This window comes from Elaeis guineensis, chromosome 15, assembly GCF_000442705.2.
Source record: "Elaeis guineensis isolate ETL-2024a chromosome 15, EG11, whole genome shotgun sequence".
In the NCBI taxonomy this organism is placed as follows: Eukaryota; Viridiplantae; Streptophyta; class Magnoliopsida; order Arecales; family Arecaceae; genus Elaeis; species Elaeis guineensis.
The window spans coordinates 53,581,262-53,603,286 of NC_026007.2; the positions used below are offsets into that span (position 1 = coordinate 53,581,262).

The 22,025-nt window shown below is 36.2% G+C and overlaps 2 protein-coding genes across 2 annotated transcripts; both read right to left on the minus strand.

Moving 5' to 3' along the window:
* Positions 1-442: 442 nt before the first annotated feature.
* On the minus strand, positions 443-1,925 carry LOC105057988 (F-box protein At5g49610-like). The gene has a single exon (XM_010940740.4). The coding sequence runs from the start codon at positions 1,907-1,909 to the stop codon at positions 827-829; it is 1,083 nt and encodes a 360-aa protein (XP_010939042.1). The 5' UTR covers positions 1,910-1,925; the 3' UTR covers positions 443-826.
* Positions 1,926-7,691: 5,766 nt separating this feature from the next.
* LOC105057987 (F-box protein At5g49610-like) lies at positions 7,692-9,005 on the minus strand. The gene has a single exon (XM_010940739.3). It carries the CDS (start codon positions 8,979-8,981, stop codon positions 7,902-7,904), a length of 1,080 nt encoding a protein of 359 aa, XP_010939041.1. The 5' UTR covers positions 8,982-9,005; the 3' UTR covers positions 7,692-7,901.
* Positions 9,006-22,025: the final 13,020 nt, after the last annotated feature.

Sequence of the window (22,025 nt, forward strand, 5' to 3'; positions counted from 1 at the left end):
GGCAACTATCCGATCCGTATTTAAACATCCGATTTTATTTGTAATCTTATTTAATTTTATATATTATTTATAATTTTTTTAAAAAAATATATAATCATATTAACATGCTATCAATTTAATTTATCATCTACATAGCCAAATCTTTAATTCTATGATTATAAAGTTTAGTTGTCCGACTTATATCTATATTTATATCTATACTTCAGTATCTAATTTATATCCATTTAAAATAAATATGATATGAATTTTTACATCCGATTAATATTCGTATCCGTATCTATATTCATTAAATCAAATAAATATGGATATGGATATACTAGTATCTAATTCAATTTCAGTCCCACGTAGCACTCTTATCAAACCCAAATCATATCTAATACACAGGTTTAATTTGATCAATTCCAGACTCCAGTTTGTAATATATGTACATGAACCAGGTAACATATACTTTGAATTGAACGGAAAGAGTGAAAAAATAACAGAGGAGAACAAAGCCATGGGAAGGCAATATCTTTTTGACAAGTTATTCATTAGGTTTTCGTGTCATAAGAGATTAATTAGAATGAAGCACATAATAGAATGGAATGCCATGTCAAATAATTCATCCTTTCCAAGACAAAAAAATAGTGATGATGTAGATGAGCCAGTTCCACATACAGTAACATATATTCCACAATCGATAAATATCTTCACAATTAAACCATGAAGGCAGCATTCAAGAAGGTCAAAACACAACAGAATCGATGGTAAATTTTACAAACCTCTAACACATTATGATATGTTGAAAAGAATATTAATGCATAGAGTTTGTTCCTCGTCCATCCCATTAGGCATCCTCATCGCCAAACCCCTTCAATAAGCGGGGTGAATAAACAAAACACCTTCGACCGTATATATGGTACAAGTCTCCAACTTCTTCCAATCTACCACAGTTTAATTGATATGAGAAGATCTTCTGTTGTATTCGAAGAAAAACAACATCCACATCCGGATGAAATTCCAAGATACGAATATTTTGTGTTTCAGGGATCCCATAGTTCTGTAACATATCTCTGATATTAATCCAATGCTTCAACAGCCATTCCCCATGACAGTAGTCCGTAAGCATCCAAACCTTTATCTCATCCTTGCATTGCAGCATATAACACAAATAACCCCCTGAGTGACCAAGATATTGCATCCCATCAGATTCAGGCAGCTCGATTTTGCAGCAAAACATTCCCTCCGGATCAACTCCTAAGACTTGGTTCAGACCATTTGTAACATGAAAGATTCCATGCCAGAAAGTAGCTTCTGGTTTGTGATACTTCTTGGCGTCGGAGACTTCGCTCACGACGCACTCGTTTGTCTTACTCGAGAAGATCACAAACCTTTCATGGAAATCGAAGCAGAGGACATGGTAGTGGCGGGAGATACGAGGATCGAAGCCCAAAGCTAGGTATTGGTCGTAATATGTATCATTTGCTTTAGGGACCATGACCCACTCGCTAGTGGCGGGATTGCAGACATAGATGGATTGAGCCTTAACGCCGTAAGATGTTAGACCCCAGCTGTGTGCAACCCACGAGCGGCAGAGGAGCAGCCCGTTGCAGGAGCTGAGGACTTCCATATTCCATATGTTGGGCAAGAAACTGAGGGCTGTGTCGATGGCAAGATCGTCATCATCATTTGAGAGGCTAATATATTGGATACCTCTTCTCGACCTGTGAATGGGCGCCGAGCCTCCACTGGGGACATTTAAGAAGAGGCCAGATGCAGCACGAGGGAACTTGTTCTGATAGTAGGGATCAGAGGAAAGGGCGAGCCAGGACTTGGACATGCATTGGAACCGGAAAAAGGACTTGGTCGGCAAGCGAGAAAGGATATCGGCCACGAGATCGTCCGTCAGTTTGGAAACACAGCGAACCATCTTCTTGTAGTGGAGAGACTACGACTTTTTTCTTCCTTTCTTCCGATAGGCCTCAGCTTTGGATTTATTAGCATGGTGACCCCTCAGAGCCTCTCTGGGAGGCTTTGTTGGGGAAGCTCATGGTTGTTTCTTTTTCTTACGAAAGAAGAACTCACCTTCCTTCGTGCGAATCAACCGTTGGATTGTACAATCGCCGCTTTGGGATCTATGGTTTATATTTGAGGTTTTTATCGCTAACATCTGGCGACCGCCGGATTTTTTTTTCGTGTGTCTGGAATCCGCGGCTAGCGCCCGGCATTTTGTGCGTCGATACATGGGCGGCAAACCATATTTGAGGTTTTTATCGCTAACATCTGGCGACCGCCGGATTTTTTTTTCGTGTGTCTGGAATCCGCGGCTAGCGCCCGGCATTTTGTGCGTCGATACATGGGCGGCAGTTTTCTTTTTTTAAAAAAAACAGAATATTTATTGCATTACCTTTGAATAAATACAATCTCAAGTTGGCCGTACAATGTTCAACAGCTTAGTGGGAGCCGCGGATGTTGAAGTCCATAAAATAGTTCGTGAATGATTGGCCACACATGCCACAACCCAGTCCGCTACGCTACTTTTGTCCTTGGAATTGTGTGTCGCCACAAGGGGAAGAGCGTTGCGCTCAAATGGAGGCTGTCCTATGGCAAAAGACGACAAATCCTAAAACCATACGACAACCGTCGCTGAATCCCCCTCTGATAGACTATATGAAGCACCCAAAATTTGAACAGCATATTTTAATCCTCCCAAAGAAGATACACTTGAGTTCATCGAAGAAGTTAGGTTATGCAACAGAAATTGATCTTTGAATTCAACGGGTAGGGTGCATAAGATTTTGGGCAGATATGAAAACTAAGCTAAACAAAAGTAATTATGATTCCAATGATAGTATATAATGGTTCATTTTGAGGGTTTTTTTTTTCGTTCGATTAGATGAATTTAGTTCATCTACATCTAGATAAACCGGACATAATATGAAAATCCAATTAAGCCGAATGATTCCCCTAAAGTATTCTGCCCAAAATGAAGCAATCCACTCTACCACTTCATTTGCCTTTCTATAGATACGAGAGGCATGAAACGACACAAAGTCCAGCGGGTCTCCAAATATCCTCCAAGATGGAGTGGCTATCTCATATTCCAAAATTGGAGAGGATTAGGTATTCAGATCTAGCAATTTAAAATTACTTACATATATCACTACCTTGTAATTTACATTACATTTAATTTTCTAGAAACTATCAAATCCTATGATTTTTTTCGATCATGAATATCATCTATTGATGTCAATTGGTTTTATAAGAAAAGATGTCTGGTTCAATTAGTATAAGACAATGGAAGTCGTTTTCATTTGAGTTCCGGATACATCATCTTAAAATTTATGATCTCAATAAATTACAAGCGAGAAACCCCTTCATACTCTCTCAAAAGGGAATGAGAAACATATGGTAAGAGCCGGTGGGAAAGATACAACACTAACAAAAATACTAGATTTTCCTATTGAAATGGTTATTATTGGAAAGAACTAGACGAGAAATTAAAATATAACACTAAATTTTCATATTTAGATGCCTTGTAATGATTTAGAAAAGTGATTTGTAGGAATTGAGTTAGAAAGATATAATTAGATTTTTCACATAGAACTGCTTAATATGGCAAGAACCGAACGGGAAAGGTGATTATGCCAAAAAATTAATTAGAAAAATATTATCGTACTTAGGGGTGCAAATGAGTCAGGTCGAATCGGATCATAAGTGATCCTGATTCGACTCGGTTCCTTGATCGAATCTTAATGTTGGATCCAAATCCAATCTAATGGAAGATCGGATCGAATCAGATCTATGATAAAAAATTTTGCTCTATTGGAACATTCAGATCAAGTCAGGTCCATATATAATCCGATTCCAATATGAAAAATTTAGATTCAATTCAGATTAAGTCCGGTTTGTATGATAGGCCAATATATTAGAAGTTATAACAAAAGAAAACAAGCATTACTTTGTCTCAGCTATTAATTTATAAGCATACCACAATTTTTAACTTCTAGAGCTCAATCATTATTTAAGAAAAGTTTAGCATAAAATTTTACAAATGAATGGATGCCATTAAATGCTATAATGACTTTGATACATTGCTATCAAGAACTAACTAAAATATAGTTATAAATCCAGAGGAGAAAAATAAATACAGAAACCAACTCGAAGATCATATTTAATTCTCTGCAATATCACTATCTTTTTTTGATAACTAAAATATTCTTTCCACTTTTGGTATAGTGTTTGTTCTATAATCTAAATAAATAAATCATAATAAACAAATAAATTGATGGTCTTCATCTTAATAGCCATCAAATGCTATAATGACTTTGATACATTGTTATCAAGAACTAACTAAAATATAGCTATAATCTAGTAGAAAAAAATAAATACAAAAACCAACTCGAAGATCATATTTAATTCTCTGCAATATCTCTATTTTTTCTTGACAACTAAAATATTTTTTTCACTTTTGGTATAGTGTTTATTCTATAATCTAAATAAACAAATCATAATAAACAAATAAATTGATGGTCTTTATCTTGATAACATGTATAAGATAAATATAATATATACTATTAGTTGGCAGAGACCAACAATCTAAGCATAAATACAATTGCTCAAAATTTTATAGTCAAATTGAACAAAACTGTATAACAAATAACAATACAACAAGATCATTTTAAATTCTAATCCCACTCTATTTGCTCTATGGTTTACATGTTGGATCCAAACTGAATTCGGATTGGATCGGATCAAATTGGATCCAAATTCAGTAAACTCAAACCCGACCCAAAAATTGAACGGATCTAATTTTACAACCAAATCTGGCCCTACGATCCTTTAAAATGGGTTGGATTGAGTCTAAACGGGTTGGGCCAGGTCACGGATCAATCCGACCCATTTGCAGCCTTAGTCATACTAAATTTTCACATGCAGATGCCTTCTGTTGATGTAGAAAAGTGATCATGGTAAGAATTGAATTAGAAAGAAATAACCTAGATTTTGCCATAGCAATAGTGATTACATTATGAGCCGAATGGGGGATATGATTATGCCAAGAATTGAATTGGAAAAATATTTTTCCATTGAAATGGTGATTACAACAAGAATTGAATGGTAAAGATATGGTAATGAATTTTCCTATTAGATGCCATGCATTAATGTAGAAAATGTGATTATGGTAAAAATTGAATTAGAAAGATATGGTAGTAGATTTTCCCACTGAAATGGTGATTATGGTATAAACAGCCATTAAACTAAATTTTCCCACCATAGATGCCATTGACTTAGAGAAGTTACTTATTCTGAGATTTGAATGGGGAAGATATGTTACCTGATTTTCACATAAAAATTGTCATTATAGAAAGAACTAAGAGTGCATTTGGTTCGTGACATGAATTGGAACTGGAGTCAAAATCCAAATGGATTGAATGGGAATTGATATGGCTATATCATCCGATGCATTTGGTTCATAACCAAAATCAGAATCGGAATGGGCTTTGCATACCAGAGGAGAGTAGGGATAGGATTTTGGGGGATTGAGATTCCAATTCTCCATAGTATCAGAATAGAAATGAGACCCTGGCTGGAATGAAAATCACTAATTCTCATTCCATTTCAAAGTCTACCACCAACCCCCCACCAAAACCAAATATGCCCTAAATATAATAGATATAGTACTGCTGCAGTTTTTCATCATAGATGCCATCTATCGATTTAGAAAATATGATGATGATAAAAATTGAATGATATTAATTTTTGCATTAATGATGCCATGTATCCTTTTAGAAATGATGATATTGGCAAGAATTAAAAAAGAAAAGATATGGCATTGGCTCTAATGTTAAGCACCAAGTAGGTTTGCATCATGATACTTTGATGTATATATTATGTTTCTTTAGTTTATTGTTTTAATTTTTATTGTCAAAATCCATGCAGAGTATAACTCTTTTTTTTTGTATCCTCTAATAAGAAAATAAACCATAGAGGAAAGTCAATACTTCATGTTAATTTTGTTTCTAGGAAGACTAACAGTACATTACATGTTAATTAAATCCACTTTTTCCTTATACTATTTCTAGAATTGCAAATAGAATTTAAAGTCTACTAAGACTCTCTATTTTCAAAACATTAATCAAAAATCCAGAAACAAAAATAATGTTACTAGTCGGCCTCTATTGTACAAAGTAATAAAAGTGACAGAGTAATTCCAATAATTTATCAATGTTTAAGAAAGTCAATCAAATTAAAATATTACAATCTAGTATCTGAATAATGAAAATCGAAACAAGATGAAAATCAGAATGTAGAGATCGTATTTGCCTTAAAATATTATAAGAATCCTTCTAAGATGAGAGTCCTTCTATAAGGAGAGTTTCATCAAACAGAGAAGTGTTTAAATAATAGCTTTGATAAACTTTGAATTTATGTAAACTATATGATAGAAATAAGAGTTTTAAATTGACTTACCTAAGGTCTGGTTGAGTTGGCCTATAGAATTTAAGAAGTAGAGATAGAAATGAAGTCTGAAAGCGCATGGTCACTATTTTAAGATAATTTTTTTACCCTCATGCCAGTATTTATCAAAAATTCTATCTTAAGATATGAACGGGATTCTCTCTCTTAGAGCACGATCATGGAGAGGATTGATAGATCTCTCAAAACTCAATAATTTAAATAGAGATCAAAGAGTATTTAAATACTAAAGAGTAGAAGAGAGAAGACTTAAGAAGAGTATAATATGATTGTTACTTTTTCGGCCCATGCCATCTGAACTCGTTATCTTATATAGAGCATGGAAAGATACGAATAGAGGGATGCTTTGACCGATTGACCACAACAAAAAATGATCGATCAAAAAAAGATATATCCTCCAGTCCAGCGTTTGGTCAAATGGTCAATTGACCATTATGATAGCGACCAAAAAATCAGCGATAATTAAAAATAAAAGTAAAAATTAAAATAATAAAAAAAATATAAAAATATTGTACCATCGTGTATGCATGTAGGTTAGGTTGGGCATCATGCGCATGTGAGGTGTAAAATTCATTTCTCTGTCTGAGCCAAATAAAAGTAGGTAAAGAAAGAAGGTAGACAAACATCAAGAAAAAATTGCCCCTTTCCAAGTGTGGGACAAACTCAAGATAAAAAATCTAGGAATCTTTGGAGGAAAAAAAAAATTAAATTTTTCCTCCAAACTCTAACAAAACTATTGCTAAGATCCTAATTAGCAAAATGTCAAATCATTATACCAGAAATCCCATCACTCATAATGCTGCTTCAAGAAATGCAGACACCGCATATCCCTCGTATATGCAGTGTCCAAGTTTCCCAAAGCAAAATGGAAGAGATGGCTATGATAACTTGGCTTCATGACTCAACTCAGACAACTCGGATACGTGGCTAATCTCGGCTAGTGGTCCTCACCAACTGTTCTACTTTCTTTGTTCGAGCGAACAAGTTAGTTATCTTAACCTTGGAAGTGGCGTGCAAGTGTCTTGAAACTGTAAATGTCTATATGGCAGACTGATCAATCGAGCTCCTCATGAAACTTTCACCCAAGCCAATTAGCTTCCACCATGTGGCCAATCCAGAGATGCATGGAATTGCCCAGATCTCCCCTTATTCGGCAAACAATTGATCCACGCTCGCAAACAGTTTCCATAACATAATAGAATAGAATGTAATGTCAAATAATTCATCCTTTCCAAGACAACAATAATGATGATGTAGGTGTACCGGTTCCACGTATAATAACATATGTCTTACAATCGATAAATATCTTCACAATTAAACCATGAAGGCAGGATTCAAGTAGGTGAAAACACAAGACAACAGACGGTAAATTTTACAAACCCCTAACATGTTATGATCTATTGCCAAGAATATTAATGCATAAAGTTTGTTGCTCGTCCATCCCATTAGGCAACCTCATCGCCAAACCCCTTTGATAAGCAGGCTGAATAAACAAAGCATCCTCGACCATATATGTGGTACAAGTCTCCAACTTCTCCCAATCTATCACAGTTTAAGTGATATGAGAAGATCTTCTGCTGTATTTGAAGAAAAACAATATCCACATCTGGATGAAATTCCAAAATATGAATTATTTGGGTTACAGGGATCCCATACTTCTGTAACATAACTCTGATATTAATCCAATGCTTCAACACCCATTCCCCATGATAGCAGTCCGTAAGCATCCAAACCTTTATCTCATCCTTGCATTGCAGCATATAACGCAAATAAGCCCCCGAGTGTCCAAGATATTTGATCCCATCAGATTCAGGCAGCTCAATTTTGTAGCAAAACTTCCCCTCTGGATCAACTCCTGCAACTTGGTTCAGACCATTTGTAACATGAAAAATTCCATGGCAGAAAGTAGCTTCTGGTTTGTGATACTCCCTGGCGTCGGTGACTTGGCTCACGACCCACTCGTTTGTCTTACTCGAGAAGATCACAAACCTCCCGTAGAAGTCGAAGCGGAGGACATGGTAGTGGCGGGAGATACGAGGATCGAAGCCCAAAGCTAGGTAGCCGTAGCTATATGTATCTTTTGCTTTAGGGACGATGACCCACTCGCTAGTGGCAGGATTGCAGACATAGATGGATTGAGCCTTAACGCCGCAAGGGGTTAGACCCCGGCTGTGTGCAACCCACGAGCGGCAGAGGAGCAGCCCGTTGCAGGAGCTGAGGACTTCCATATTCCATATGTTGGGCAAGAAACTGAGGGCTGTGTCGATGGCAAGATCGCCATCATTTTTTGAGAGGCAAATATATTGGATACCTCTTCTCGACCTGTGAATGGGCGCCGAGCCACTGGGGACATTAAAGAAGAGGCCAGATGCAGCACGAGGGAACTTGTTCTGATAGTAGGGATCAGAGGAAAGGGCGAGCCAGGATTTGGAGATGCATTGGAACCGGAAAAAGGACTTGGTCGGCAAGCGAGAAAGGATCTCGGCCACGAGATCGTCCGTCAGTTTGGCAGCACAGCGAACCATCTTCTTATAGTGGAGAGACTAGGACCTTTTTCTTCCTCCCTTGCGACAGGGCTCGACTTCGGATTTAAGGAAAGAAGGGCTGATTTCTTTATTAGGATGGTGACCCTTTCATCGATTATCGTATATTTCATCGATTTTTATGATAATATTTTATATTATCTTATTAATTTTTTATTTACAAATTTGTCATGATTACCATTGCAACAAATATCTTCTCCCTCGGAGGCACTCGGGGAGGCTTTGTTTGGGAATACGAAAGAAGAATTCATCTTCGCATGAATCCACCGTTGGATTGTATAATCGCTGCGTCGAGATCTACGGTTTATATTCGAGGTTTAATCGCTGACATCTGGCGGGCGCTGAATATTTTTTTCGTGTCTAGAATCTGCAGCGAGCGCCCGGCATTTTGTGCGCCATTGGGCGGCAGTTTTTCCGTTTTTTTTTTTTTTGTTTTGTTTTTTTTTTTTTTAAACAGAATATTTATTGCATTACCTTCGAATAAATACAATCTCATGATGGGCCATAAAATGTTCAACAGCTTAACGGGAGCCGGGGAAGCTGAAGTCCATAAAATAGTTCATAAATGATTGGCCACGCATGCCACAACCCTGTCTACTATTCTATTTTTCTCCTTGGAATTGTGTGTCGCCTCGAAGGGAAGTGTTACGCTCAAATGGAGGCTGTCCTATAGCAAAAGATGAGAAATCAGCGTCTGGAGACGACAAATCCTAAAACCATCTAATAACCACTGCTGAGTTCCCCTCTAATAGAATATGTGAAGCGCCCAAAATTTGAACAGCATACTTTAATCCTCCCTAAGAAGATACACTTGAGTTTATCGAAGAAGTGTCATTATGCAACAGAAATTGATCTTTGAATTCACCGGGAGGGTGCATAGGATTTTGGGCAGTTATGAAAACTAAGCAAAACATAGGTAACTATGATTCCAATGTTAGTATATGATGGGTCGTTTTGAGGGTTTTTTTTTGATAAAATAGATGAATTAAGTTCATCTAGTATGGATTTATCCAGATAAATCAGATGTGGCATGAAAATTCATTCAAGCCAAATGATTCCTCCAAACCATTCTATCACATATGAAGCAACCCAGTCTACTACTCTATTTGCCTTTTTATAGATATGAGAGGCATGAAATAAAACAAAGAGTCCAGCCAGGCTCCAAATATCCTACAAGATGGAGTGGCAATCTCATATTCCAAAACTTATATCACTACCCGGTAATTTATATTATATTTAAGTTTGTAGATGTTGGACAAATCCTCGTCACTTATCCGACTAGTGTTTATCACCGTCTCTCTACTGACTGAACGTATAATTTAACGGATCGAGCCGACTTAGTTTTCAACCAGTGATATAACTCGGAATTTGACCAACGAAATAAGACTAAATTGATTTTGAACCGACTAAGTCTGACACACTATCAAGGTTCATCTGAACACTTACTCGGATTCTCCCCAAATATCTTGATCCCGAGAAAGTAGGGGTTAAGCAACAGTTATTCAACGTGTGTATTAATCCCCCACATTCGGAGAATTAAGGGTGTAACAACCTCCCATTGATCGTCCATTACTTGATCTTAATGGTAGTTAAGAAGATAACTACCCACTAAGGATAATAATGCCCACATCTTGAATTTTAGGAGATGGAAGTTACACAGTAATGACAATCTCCACCCTATATATAGTAGTAAGCAAGAAGATTGGGTAAGTTCTTTCTAATTTATAAATTTTTTGGGCTATCACATTTTAATCTTTTTTAATTGTTTCTTTTTTCTGGCTGACTTAAACATCGGAGGGTCTCCCATCGATCAACTTTTGACAAGCAGACTTGATTTTGCAAGTTTTCTGCCATCAAGCAATTAGGCGCAACATCTTAGCTTTTAGCCGATCAACTCGTCAGAGATTTGTGGCAATAGTTTGGCACGTCAAGTAGGGGGCAAAGTGTTTTGAAATACTCTTATGCAAGAACTGTGGCCAAGACGAGGGCACAAAATGCTTCAACCAGTTTCGCTCGATGCTTGTCCTGGCGTGATGCATTTTCGACGACCATTGCAGAGCCCAGTGCTTCACGTCCAGTGATCATAGCAGACCAACAATAATTTATTATCCTAGTGCAGCAGGTGAACACCCTCATGGAAGCTATTCATAGTCTGCAACAGACTGTAGAACAGCGACACTAGCAACAGCGGCAGGAGGAACCAGCACCGCAGGCTGTGCCGTCTAGGCACAGTCGACGGCCCCTTCTTCGCCCTGTCAGCAAACTCGATATTCCCATCGTATCAATCATCGACTCATTCGACACTCGTCTAATGTCGACTCCCGACATGTTCAGCATGCTAATTCAAAGGATTACCGATCTCTTTTCTCTCAACGAATTTTGCAAAAGGGAAAGAGATTGTGATCTCCTTCAAGTTCTTCTAGAGAAAGTTCTACCTTAGGATATTCTCGACATCCTGATGAATCTCAAAGATGGTTGGATGACTATGAAAGTAAATTATGAGAGCTTAACTGACAACACGATCAACTCCAGCATAACAATCGAGATTCTACGGGCATTCTCGGCATCAATACTCATCCTCCATTTTTTTGATGAATTTTGAATGAGCCAATTCTTACTCGATTCAAGATGCCACAAATCAAGCCATATGATGGCTTCACTGACCCACTCGACCACTTTGAGAGCTACAAGGCTCTCATGCCACTCCAAGGGGCATCTGATGCCTTTTTTTGTGTTGCCTTTCTAGTTAATCTCCAGAAGACTGCTCGAGCCTGATATTCTAGACTCTAGCTAGAAAGCATCCGTTCTTTCAAGTAGTTCGAGCAACTTTTTATGGCTCACTTTAATACCAGTAGGAGGATACCACAAATATTTAATAGCTTTTCCTCCATCAAACAGCAAGATGGAGAGTCATTGAGAGATTATGTGGTGCGTTTTAATGCTGCCACATTAGAGGTCCAGGGCCTCAATGAGTCTATGGCCATTTCATCCATAAAAAGGAGGTTGCAAAGTTCTAGATTCACTTATTTTTTAGATAAAATGCTTCCTCAAACTTATGTCGAACTCCTCGAGTGCGTGCAAAAGTACATCTGTGTTGAAGAAGGCACGACTGATCGGTGCCAAACCGAAGGCAAAGGTCAGAAAGAGATGAAGAAAGGTGGAACCTCGATAGGCCCCAGCAGAACCCATGTTGAGGGGGAGGTTCCATCTTGCCGGTCAAGTCCGAAGTTAAAAAACTTCAGTAACAGGTATGACTCTTACACCCCCCTTACTGCTCCTCGTGTTCAGATTCTTATGGAGATAGAAGGAGAGAGTTATCTCTGATAACCCTAGCCAATAATGAAAGTATCACCGGCATCTCGTAATAGAAAATGGTACTGTCAGTTTCATTGAGATTATGATCACAATACCGATCAATGCATTCAACTGAAAGATGAGATAGAAGCCTTAATTAGATAGAGATATCTCAGAAAGTATCTGTGGGACTGACCTGTGTAGCTGCCTACTAATCCTCAACCTCTGCTACGTCTTGAGAAAGAAACTCATGCTTAACCAATGGTAGACGTGATCAATATTATTTCTGAAGGACCAACACCATGAGAGGTAGGAGGCTTGGAAAGCTTCTTAAAATGTCAGCGGAGATGAAGGAAAACCAGCAGTTCAAAATATACATTTTTAAAATTTTGCATAGCGGAAGATAGTAGATTAAACATTTTAATCTCCTATGCATGCTTTAGATTAGATCTAAACTACTTACTAAGGATCTATGATATAAAATTTTCATACAAAATTATCTGATATAAAGAAAAAATTACATCGATCACATCGATGCCTTAGACTAGATCTAACCTTTAGATCTAATCAGATGAGTTCAAAACTCATTACCTTTGTGCAGGTCGATAATCACCACTGCTGATAGGTATGGTATGAGGTTCTTCTTGATGTCGAGCAGCCGTACAGTTTATCCGACCTCTACAGATTGTCCACTCAAAGTTCTGATTGGATCGTCCTTCCCGGGAGTGCTAGCTTGTGCAAAAGGCGCTGGATGGCTGGAATAAACTTCTTCCTTTGGATCACCTGAACTCTTCCGAATCAGAGGAAGGAACTACACGAGGAGGTGGTGGTGTGGAAGATTGGAGCAAGACTTTCTTGTATTTCTTCTCACATAAAAATTTAGAGTCAAAACCCTAAAACCCATCCTAGACCTCACACCCAAAGAGGTAGGTTTCTGCCCTCTATTTGTCACGCACAGAAACCTACCTCCTCTCTGTTTCATGCCCCCTCTCTCTCATAAAACCTTTTCCATGATAAAATTTTCTTGTTTTTGTCGCACAAAATAGGAAGATTTTTATGGTTGGCATGGAGAAGAGATGAGGATAAGGATAAATGGTTGATTTAGTTCAAATTCAAACCAATTTGAATTCAAAACATAACCACTTGATCCTTATCCAAGAGGGGCACCAGAAGGGCTGAGGCATGAGACATTTCTCATGCAATTTCCTTCTTAGTTGTCACACAAAACATTAGCCTTCTCAAGGAGTTGGCGACAAGGGATGGGATAAGGATAAGATCAAGATAGTTTTAGCTTAAATTCAAACCATTTGAATTCAAACACTAACCAAACTCATCCTAATCCAAAGGGGATCAGAGAGTGGGCAACAAACCTCCTTTGGGCATGAGAAACTTTCATACAGAAATGTTTCTCACGTGAAGAAAGAAAGATGCAGATAAAGGGTGGTGCTAGGGAGAAGTCCAACTAGATTGGACTCTTAGGTTCTATCATATTTGGTCCCAAACCAAGTCATATTTGGTTAGACCCAATTAAATAAATAAAATCCAATCCAATTAGACTTTTATATCCTTAATTAAATTTTAATTCAATTAGAAATTGATTGAACCAAAATCTTGATCAAATTCAGAACTAATCTTCTTTGGCGATTAGACCATCTCATTACCTAATCGGATCAAACCTAATTGAATCTAATTCAATTAGACTTGATCCAAGCCTCGATGCTCAATCCAATTGAGCTAATTAGTAATTTAATTGCTAATCAATTTTTTTATAATTCATCAACAATTGACAAATTAATTTATTACAACTTTTGTGCAAGGTTAATCATTAATCAAATTGATAGTTATACCCTAGAATGATTCTCAATCATCGATCAGCCACATGATCAGTCAGAATTTTTTTTTGAGTGTGACCTCATAGATTTGAACCTAAGCTAGTAGCAAAGAAACAATCTTCCTATACTAATCAAAGTGATAATCTAGCAATGCTACTCAATATTTGGATAGATCGAAAGATTGCAAAGCAACATTCAAAAATCTATTGACATATGGTTACCGTATAATTTATCTCTTTGACCCTAATACTCAAAGTGACTAAGAGTTTAACTATCAACCCTAAAAAGATCATCCACATTGTATTTTAACTTTCACATCTATCACATAGATTACTCCGATCGAGATTTTACTAAATTAAAATACACTGATGCATTAACTCCTACTTATTCGGAGAGGTCAATTCTATCTTGATTCACATATTGACTTCATAAGTACTTGATTGTGTCCAAAAATCTTTTATCACTAAATTAAAAATTTAGGTAGTTCAGTACCAAAGCACAGTGAGTTACTTACAAGTCACCGTGATGATCTCAGGTCGGAGGGATACTTATACTCATATCTTTCGCGAGCTACTCTTGATAATAGAATGCTCAACAGTTAGTCACATTTAAAAATCTATTGCCATATGGTTACCGTATAATTTATCCCTTTGACCTTAATACTCAAAGTGACTAAGAGTTTAACTATCAACCCTGAAAAGATCATCCACATTGTATTTTAACTTTCACATCTATCACATAGATTATCCCGACCGAGATTTTACTAAATTAAAATACATTGATGTATTAACTCCTACTTATTTGGAGAGATTAATTCTATTTTGATTTACATACTAACTTCACAAGTACTTGATTGTGTCCAGAAATCTTTTATCACTGAATTAAAAATTCAGATAGTCCGATATCAAAGCACAGTGAGTTACTTAAGTCACCATGATAATCTCAGGTCGGAGGGATACTTATACCCATATCTTTCGCGAGCTACTCTTGACAATAGAATGCTCAACAGTTGGTCATTTAAAAATCTATTGGCATGTGGTTACCATATAATTTATCCTTTTAACCCTAATACTCAAAGTGACTAAGAGTTTAACTATCAATCCTGAAAAGATCATCCACATTGTATTTTAACTTTCACATCTATCACATAGATTATCCCGATCGAGATTTTACTAAATTAAAATACACTGATGCATTAACTCCTACTTATTCGAAGAGGTCAATTCTATCTTGATTCACATACTGACTTCATAAGTACTTGATTGTGTTCAGAAATCTTTTATCACTGAATTAGAAATTCAGATAGTCTGGTACCAAAGCACAATGAGTTACTTACAAGTCACTGTGATGATTTCAGGTCGGAGGAATACTTATATCTATATCTTTCACGAGCTACTCTTGACAATAGAATGCTCAACAGTTGGTCACATTCAGTGAGATGTACCCCTACATCTCACTTACATGCCATATCAGTATCTCTACACTCCTTGGTTAAGAGGATAACCAAGCTACATGGTACACAACGATCTACACTTGATATAGCTATCATCCTTGTAATAGCATATCATTTGGCCTTGAACTAGGTTTAAAGACTAAACGATATATCCTCGTATATCGATTCAAATAGTCCTAAAGATTTCATTACAAAATAGGAGTTCAAATCAGATGTACACAAAGTGATGAGAAAATCAAATAATATTTATTATTTTAATATTTATATATAATTATAATAACTAGCTCAACCATCAACAGACTGACGATTAGTTTTGGGACACAATTTCCAACAACTTTCACTTGGACTAAAGTCAATCCGTACAGTATTGTATATCCATCTTCAATTTATAATCTTCGAACTCCTTGATATCGGGGGCTTTAGTAAATAGGTCAGTGAGGTTCTCTTTTCCATCGATCTTCTGAATCTCGATGTTATCTCGATCCACGATCTCTCGAACAAGATGGTAGCGACGTAAAATGTGCTTGGTGTGCTGATGTGACTTTGGTTCCTTCACTTGGACAATGGCACAAGTGCTGCCGTAGTACAACAAGACAGAATCATCGAGGGAGGATGCCACTCTGAGCTCGTTGATGAACTTCCATAACCACATAACTTCCTTCACAGTATCGGATGTCGCGATATATTCTGCCTCGCAAGTAGAGTTGGCCACGATGTGTTACTTGAAACTTTTTCAGCAAACTGCTTCACCATTCAGGGTATAAACGTATCTTGACACGCTCTTGCTATAGTCATGATCCGACTAAAAATTGGAGTCTGTAAACCCCATAAATTTTAAGTCAGATTCTCCATAGATAAGCTACTAGTTCTTAGTATTTCTCAAATACTTAAGGATAGTTTTTACGATCTTTTAGTAGTTTTCATCTGGATCAGATTAGTATCTACTCACTATCCCTAATGAGTATGCCACATCCGATCTCGTACATATTAGGACGTATATAATAGATCCCACTATTGAAACGTATAAAATTCTACTCATACGTTCTCTCTTTTGAGGAGTTATCGGATAATCTCTTTTTGAGAGAAAAATTTCATGGTCTATCGAAAGATAGTCTTTCTTGAAATTCTTCATGCTGAACTATTTCAGCATAGTATCAATATACTAGAGTGGGATAATCCAAGCAACCTCTTAGATCTATCTTTATAAATCTTCATCTCAAGGATGTAGGATGCTTCTCCCAAATTCTTCATGGAGAACTGTGATGACAATCAAATTTTTATTCCCTGTAATATAGGGATGTCATTCTCGATTAAGAGAATATCATCCACATACAAAATAAAAAATACTACCACAGAGTTATTAACCCACTTGTATATACAGGGTTCTTTTTCATTCTTAATGAAGCCATACATTCTGATTACTTTATCAAAATATATGTTCCAACTCCGAGATACCTGCTTAAGTTTATAAATAGACCTCTGAAGCTTGCATACCTTAGACTCATCTATGGATACGAAATCTTCAGATTGTATCATATACACCTCTTCTTTTAGCTCTTTATTTAGAAAGATTATTTTCACATCCATTTATCAGATTGCATAGTCCAAATGTGCTGCTATCGCAAGCATGATCTGAATAAACTTGAACATTGCCATAAGAGAAAATATCTCGTCATAGTCAATACCATAATGCTGACGGTAATCCTTGACAATCAGATGGACTTTATAGATTTTCACCTTTCCATCTGCATCCTCTTTCTTTTGAAGATCTACTTACACCCTATGGGTTTTATCCCTTTAGGTGGATCAACCAATGTCCATATATCGTTGACCTTCATGGACTCTATTTTGAATTTTATAGCTTCTAGCCACTTATCGGAGTTAGACCTCTGTATTACATCCATGTAGGTGATCGGATCCTCATTATTCTCATCGAGTTCAGCAGGATGTCCATTTCCGACCAAAAAATTATAGTATCTATCTGATTGATGTGGTACTCTACCGGATCTCCTCAAAGATGTCTCTATAATAGGTTTCGAATTTGATCTAATCAAATCTGACTTTATGGATTTACTAGATTGTATCGGTTCTTCTATTGATAAAACTTCATCATGTTCAATCTTAGAGGCATTAGTTCTTTCCCTAAGAAATTTTTTGTCCAAAAAGACAGTCTTATTGCTGACAAATATTTTTTATTCATCAGCAAAGTAGAAGTAATACCCCTTAATCTCTTTTGGATATCTTATAAATAGATATTAGTCAGACCTATATCCAAGCTTGTCTGTTTTCAAATGTTTGATATAAGTTCACCCCCAAATCCTAAAGTGAGAGAGTACTGACTTATATCGTGTCCACATCTCATGTGGTGTTTTACTTACGGACTTACTCAAAATTTTATTTAAAATATAATAAGCTGACTCGAGTGTATATCCGAAAAAGAAGATCGATAGACTTGCAAAGCTCATCATCGATCGAATCATGTCTAACAAGATTCGATTCTTCCTTTCCGATATACCATTATGCTGTAGTATTTTAGGAGAGATCCACTGTGAGAGAATCTCATTCTCTTCTAAGTATGTCAGAAATTCACTGGAGAGGTATTCGCCTCCTCGATCGGATCGAAGAGTTTTAATACTCTTTTCAGTTTGTTTCTCTATTTTATTATAGAATCGTTTGAATATTTCAAATGATTCAGATGTATGTGTCATTAAGTAGATGTGTCCATACCTTGATAAGTCATCTGCAAATGTAATAAAATTATAATATCCATCTCTGATGCTCGTGTTCATGGATCCACATACATCAGCATGTATCAGACCTAGAACTTCACTGGCTCGCTCATCTTTTTCAATAAAAGATGATTTGATTATTTTTTTAAGAAGACAAGACTCACAGGTTGGAAATGATTCACAATCACTGATTTCAAAGATTCTTTCTTGAGTCAACCTATTTATTCTGTTCTTGTTAACATGACCTAACCTATAGTGCCAAAGATAGATATCGGTGACATCATCAATTCTAAAGTATTTACTGGATGTGTACATTACACTAACAGGTTGTGATAATATATAAATTTTATTATTTAGTTGTCCATTCATCATATTAATACTATTCATAATGATATTAAAAATATTTTTTTTTATTAAAATTTTATAACTATATATGGTCAAAAGGTCTGCATGAGAAATAATATTCAATAAAAATGAAGGATAAAAGTGACATTCACTAAGAATAATTATATTAAACTTGAATACAGGCTTAATAATCTCTAACGCTAGAACTAGAACTGATCTTCCATCTCTAATATTAAGGAATCTTTTATCTTCTTCAAATTTCCTACTGACCTGCAGACCCTACAACGAATTGTAAATATTAAAAAAAAATTTGATATCTAATATCCAGATAGTAGAATCATAAATTGAAAAATTATAAGGTGTTATCATATAATTACCTTATCCAGCAACAGCTTGCTTCTTTCTCGATCCATTCGGATCCAGAGAGGCAATGTACTAAAGACAATTCCTCTTTCAATGCTCCTGCTTCTTGCAATAGAAGTATTCCATCTGACTCTGATCAAACTTGGATTTCTTGATCTGACTAGGCTTAGGTGCCCCAGTACTTCGCATCTTCTTCTTATTTTTCTTATTCTTCTTCTCTTTCTTAAAGGGTCGACATCCAGAAGAAGATCCTCCTACTATATTCACTGACTCTTTGTGGAGCTGGTGATCCTTCTCAAAGTTCTATAGCAACCCCAACAAATCATGATAGTTGACTACAGACTTTGTAATTTGATAATGAGTAAAGAAGGGGAGGTAAGATTTTGGTAGAGAGTTTAAAATGGCATCTTTCTCTAGCTACTCATGCAGGAAAAAGTCGAGCTTGCTCAAGCACTCAATCATTTTGATCATATACAGTATATAATCAGTGACTGATGTCCCTTCCCTCATTCGAGCACTGAAGATAGCATAATTTATCTTGTACCTCTCAACGTCATCGGACGTGCCAAAGGATTCGTTCAACATTTGCAACATATCCTATGGTGGGGCATTTTCAAATCTATGGCTGAACTCATTATTCATTACCGTCAGTATAATGTAATGAATCGTAGTTTGATCATTGAGCTACTTCTGATAAGTATCTGGGATCATATTGTGGGCATTCAGAGCTGGCTCCTCGGGTGTCAGATCTATCAGCACGTATAAGATCCATTCGTCCTCTAAGATTATTTTTAGTTTTCGATACCAACTATCAAAATTGGATCCCATTAATTTATCACTATCCAATAGTGATCGGAGCGACAAGGTGGTGGCCATAACTGCAAAAAAAATCAAAACTTAATTAGTATATGAATTGATTAAGCCCAAAAATATAGATTTTAGTCTAAAGGTTCTCCTATTATTTTATTCAAATTGATAGCTTCTACCTCCAATTTAAGAAATTACACTAATTTCTTAGCGGGTATCAGAATTCTCACAGACTGCACATGGATCCGAGTGTGGCTCGGCCAACCCCTTTGCATCCATGGGTAGGTTCTTAACTAATTATTTTATCAAATAATTTTTAGCTTTTAATTTTTTTCCAAACACCTCTTCAGCAGGCGTGTAGTGCCTCCACTGAAAGTTTTGGTTAGGTCCAACCATTAACATGTCAAAATTTAATGCATCTGACAAATGAGTGACCAAGCCCGAGTGTGGCTCGATCTATCTGACCATTATTAGAAAGATACTACTAAATCAACATATTATGAATGATAATTTCGATAGTCAGATGAGCACCAGATATATAGTACCTCTAATGATCATGTAAACTGTTGGACCTATTATCATTCAACTTAATGAGAGGCTATGATCTAGTTATCACCACAACTATTTTATTTTTAAGAACCTAATAATTTTAAGGTTTAATTAGATGAAATGAAAGATGAAAAAAACTTGACCAGTTAATCTTAATCCTCCCACTGACTTCACCAAGTCAGATCAAAGATGATTAAGCATAAGCTGGTCCAGCTAATCAATCATAAATCCTCTCACTGACTTCATCAAGTCATAAAGAGGACTTTAGACAAATCAAACTAGGGATACCTAAATCAGTCATACTCATTTTCTAGTTAGCATGGGTCAACCCTAATTATTAAGTGATCTGATCAAAATATGATTCACCTCGTTAGCCAAGTAAGTGAGATCAATGGGAGGGATATGCCATTAACTCGTCATAGACTCCATCTATGCGAGTAGCTCCCAACTAGTGACCACCGATCGAGACTACCATTCTTACCTTAGACACCAACTGGTTAGTCAATTTCAATTCGATCAACTTATAGACTTAGGTTCGACTATGAAACTATGATCAAGATCTATCTTGGTCTAATCAAAGACAAACTCTGATCAACTACAACTATTGAGAATTGATCAAGAGAAGAATTGATCCAATTAGAATTAACTATTAATTAGATTTGATCAATTACTAATATAGTCCATTATCAATGATTTCTACCCCTAGGTTAACCCAGTTAAACGAATCTGACTCGAGCTAACCCATAAACCCATGATTTATGAAATTTATGCCTTAGATCTTTAATTCTCAAATCTAGATCACTTGATTCTTAATTAAGTATTGGACTGACATGGGTTGGGGTTTGGTATTTGAAAATAGTTTTAAATTTTATAAAATATTTTTACAAACTGTTAAATAATCAAATAAACTTTAATTTTAGATCTAATATATAATATATCAGATCTAAAATAAAAAATATTTTAACTCTTTTCATTGTTTATCTTTATGGAAAAGACCATACAGTACCCCTATACGCCATAGGAGAACCCTATTGAATGGGAGGAGAGGGCCATAAAATCTTACTTTCTCCTATGATTGGATGGCTATGGGGATCTATCCAATTCGATTACTATACTACTCAGATTTAAGATTAATTATTTAGATCTAATCTAAATAATTAAAATTAGATTAAAATTAGATTATATGTAAAATATTCATGCCAAAAACAATGAAGCTCTGATACCATTTGAAGAAAAATTGACAGTTCAAAGCATGTATTTTTAAAATTTTGCACAGTAAAAAATAGTAGATTAAATATTTTAATCTTCTATGCATGTTTTAGATTAGATCTAAACTAGCTACTAAGGATTTATGATATGAAATTTTCATACAAAATATCTGATATAAAGAAAAAATTGCATCAATCATATCGATATCCTAGATCAAATCTAATCATCAGATTTAATCAGATGAGTTCAGAACTCATTACCTTTGCATGGGTTGATGATCATTGCTACTGATAGATATGATACGAGGTTCTTTCTGATGTCGAGCAACCACACAACTTGTCCAGCCTCTACAAGTTGTCCACTCAAAACCTTGATTGAATCATCCTTCTCGGAAGTGCTAACTCGCTCAAAAGGCACTAGATGGCTGGAATAAACTTCTTCCTTT

Coding starts and splice junctions, on each gene's coding strand:
- LOC105057988 (XM_010940740.4), bottom strand. CDS start 1,909: ATGGTTCGCTGTGTTTCCAAACTGACGGACGATCTCGTGGCCGATATC.
- LOC105057987 (XM_010940739.3), bottom strand. CDS start 8,981: ATGGTTCGCTGTGCTGCCAAACTGACGGACGATCTCGTGGCCGAGATC.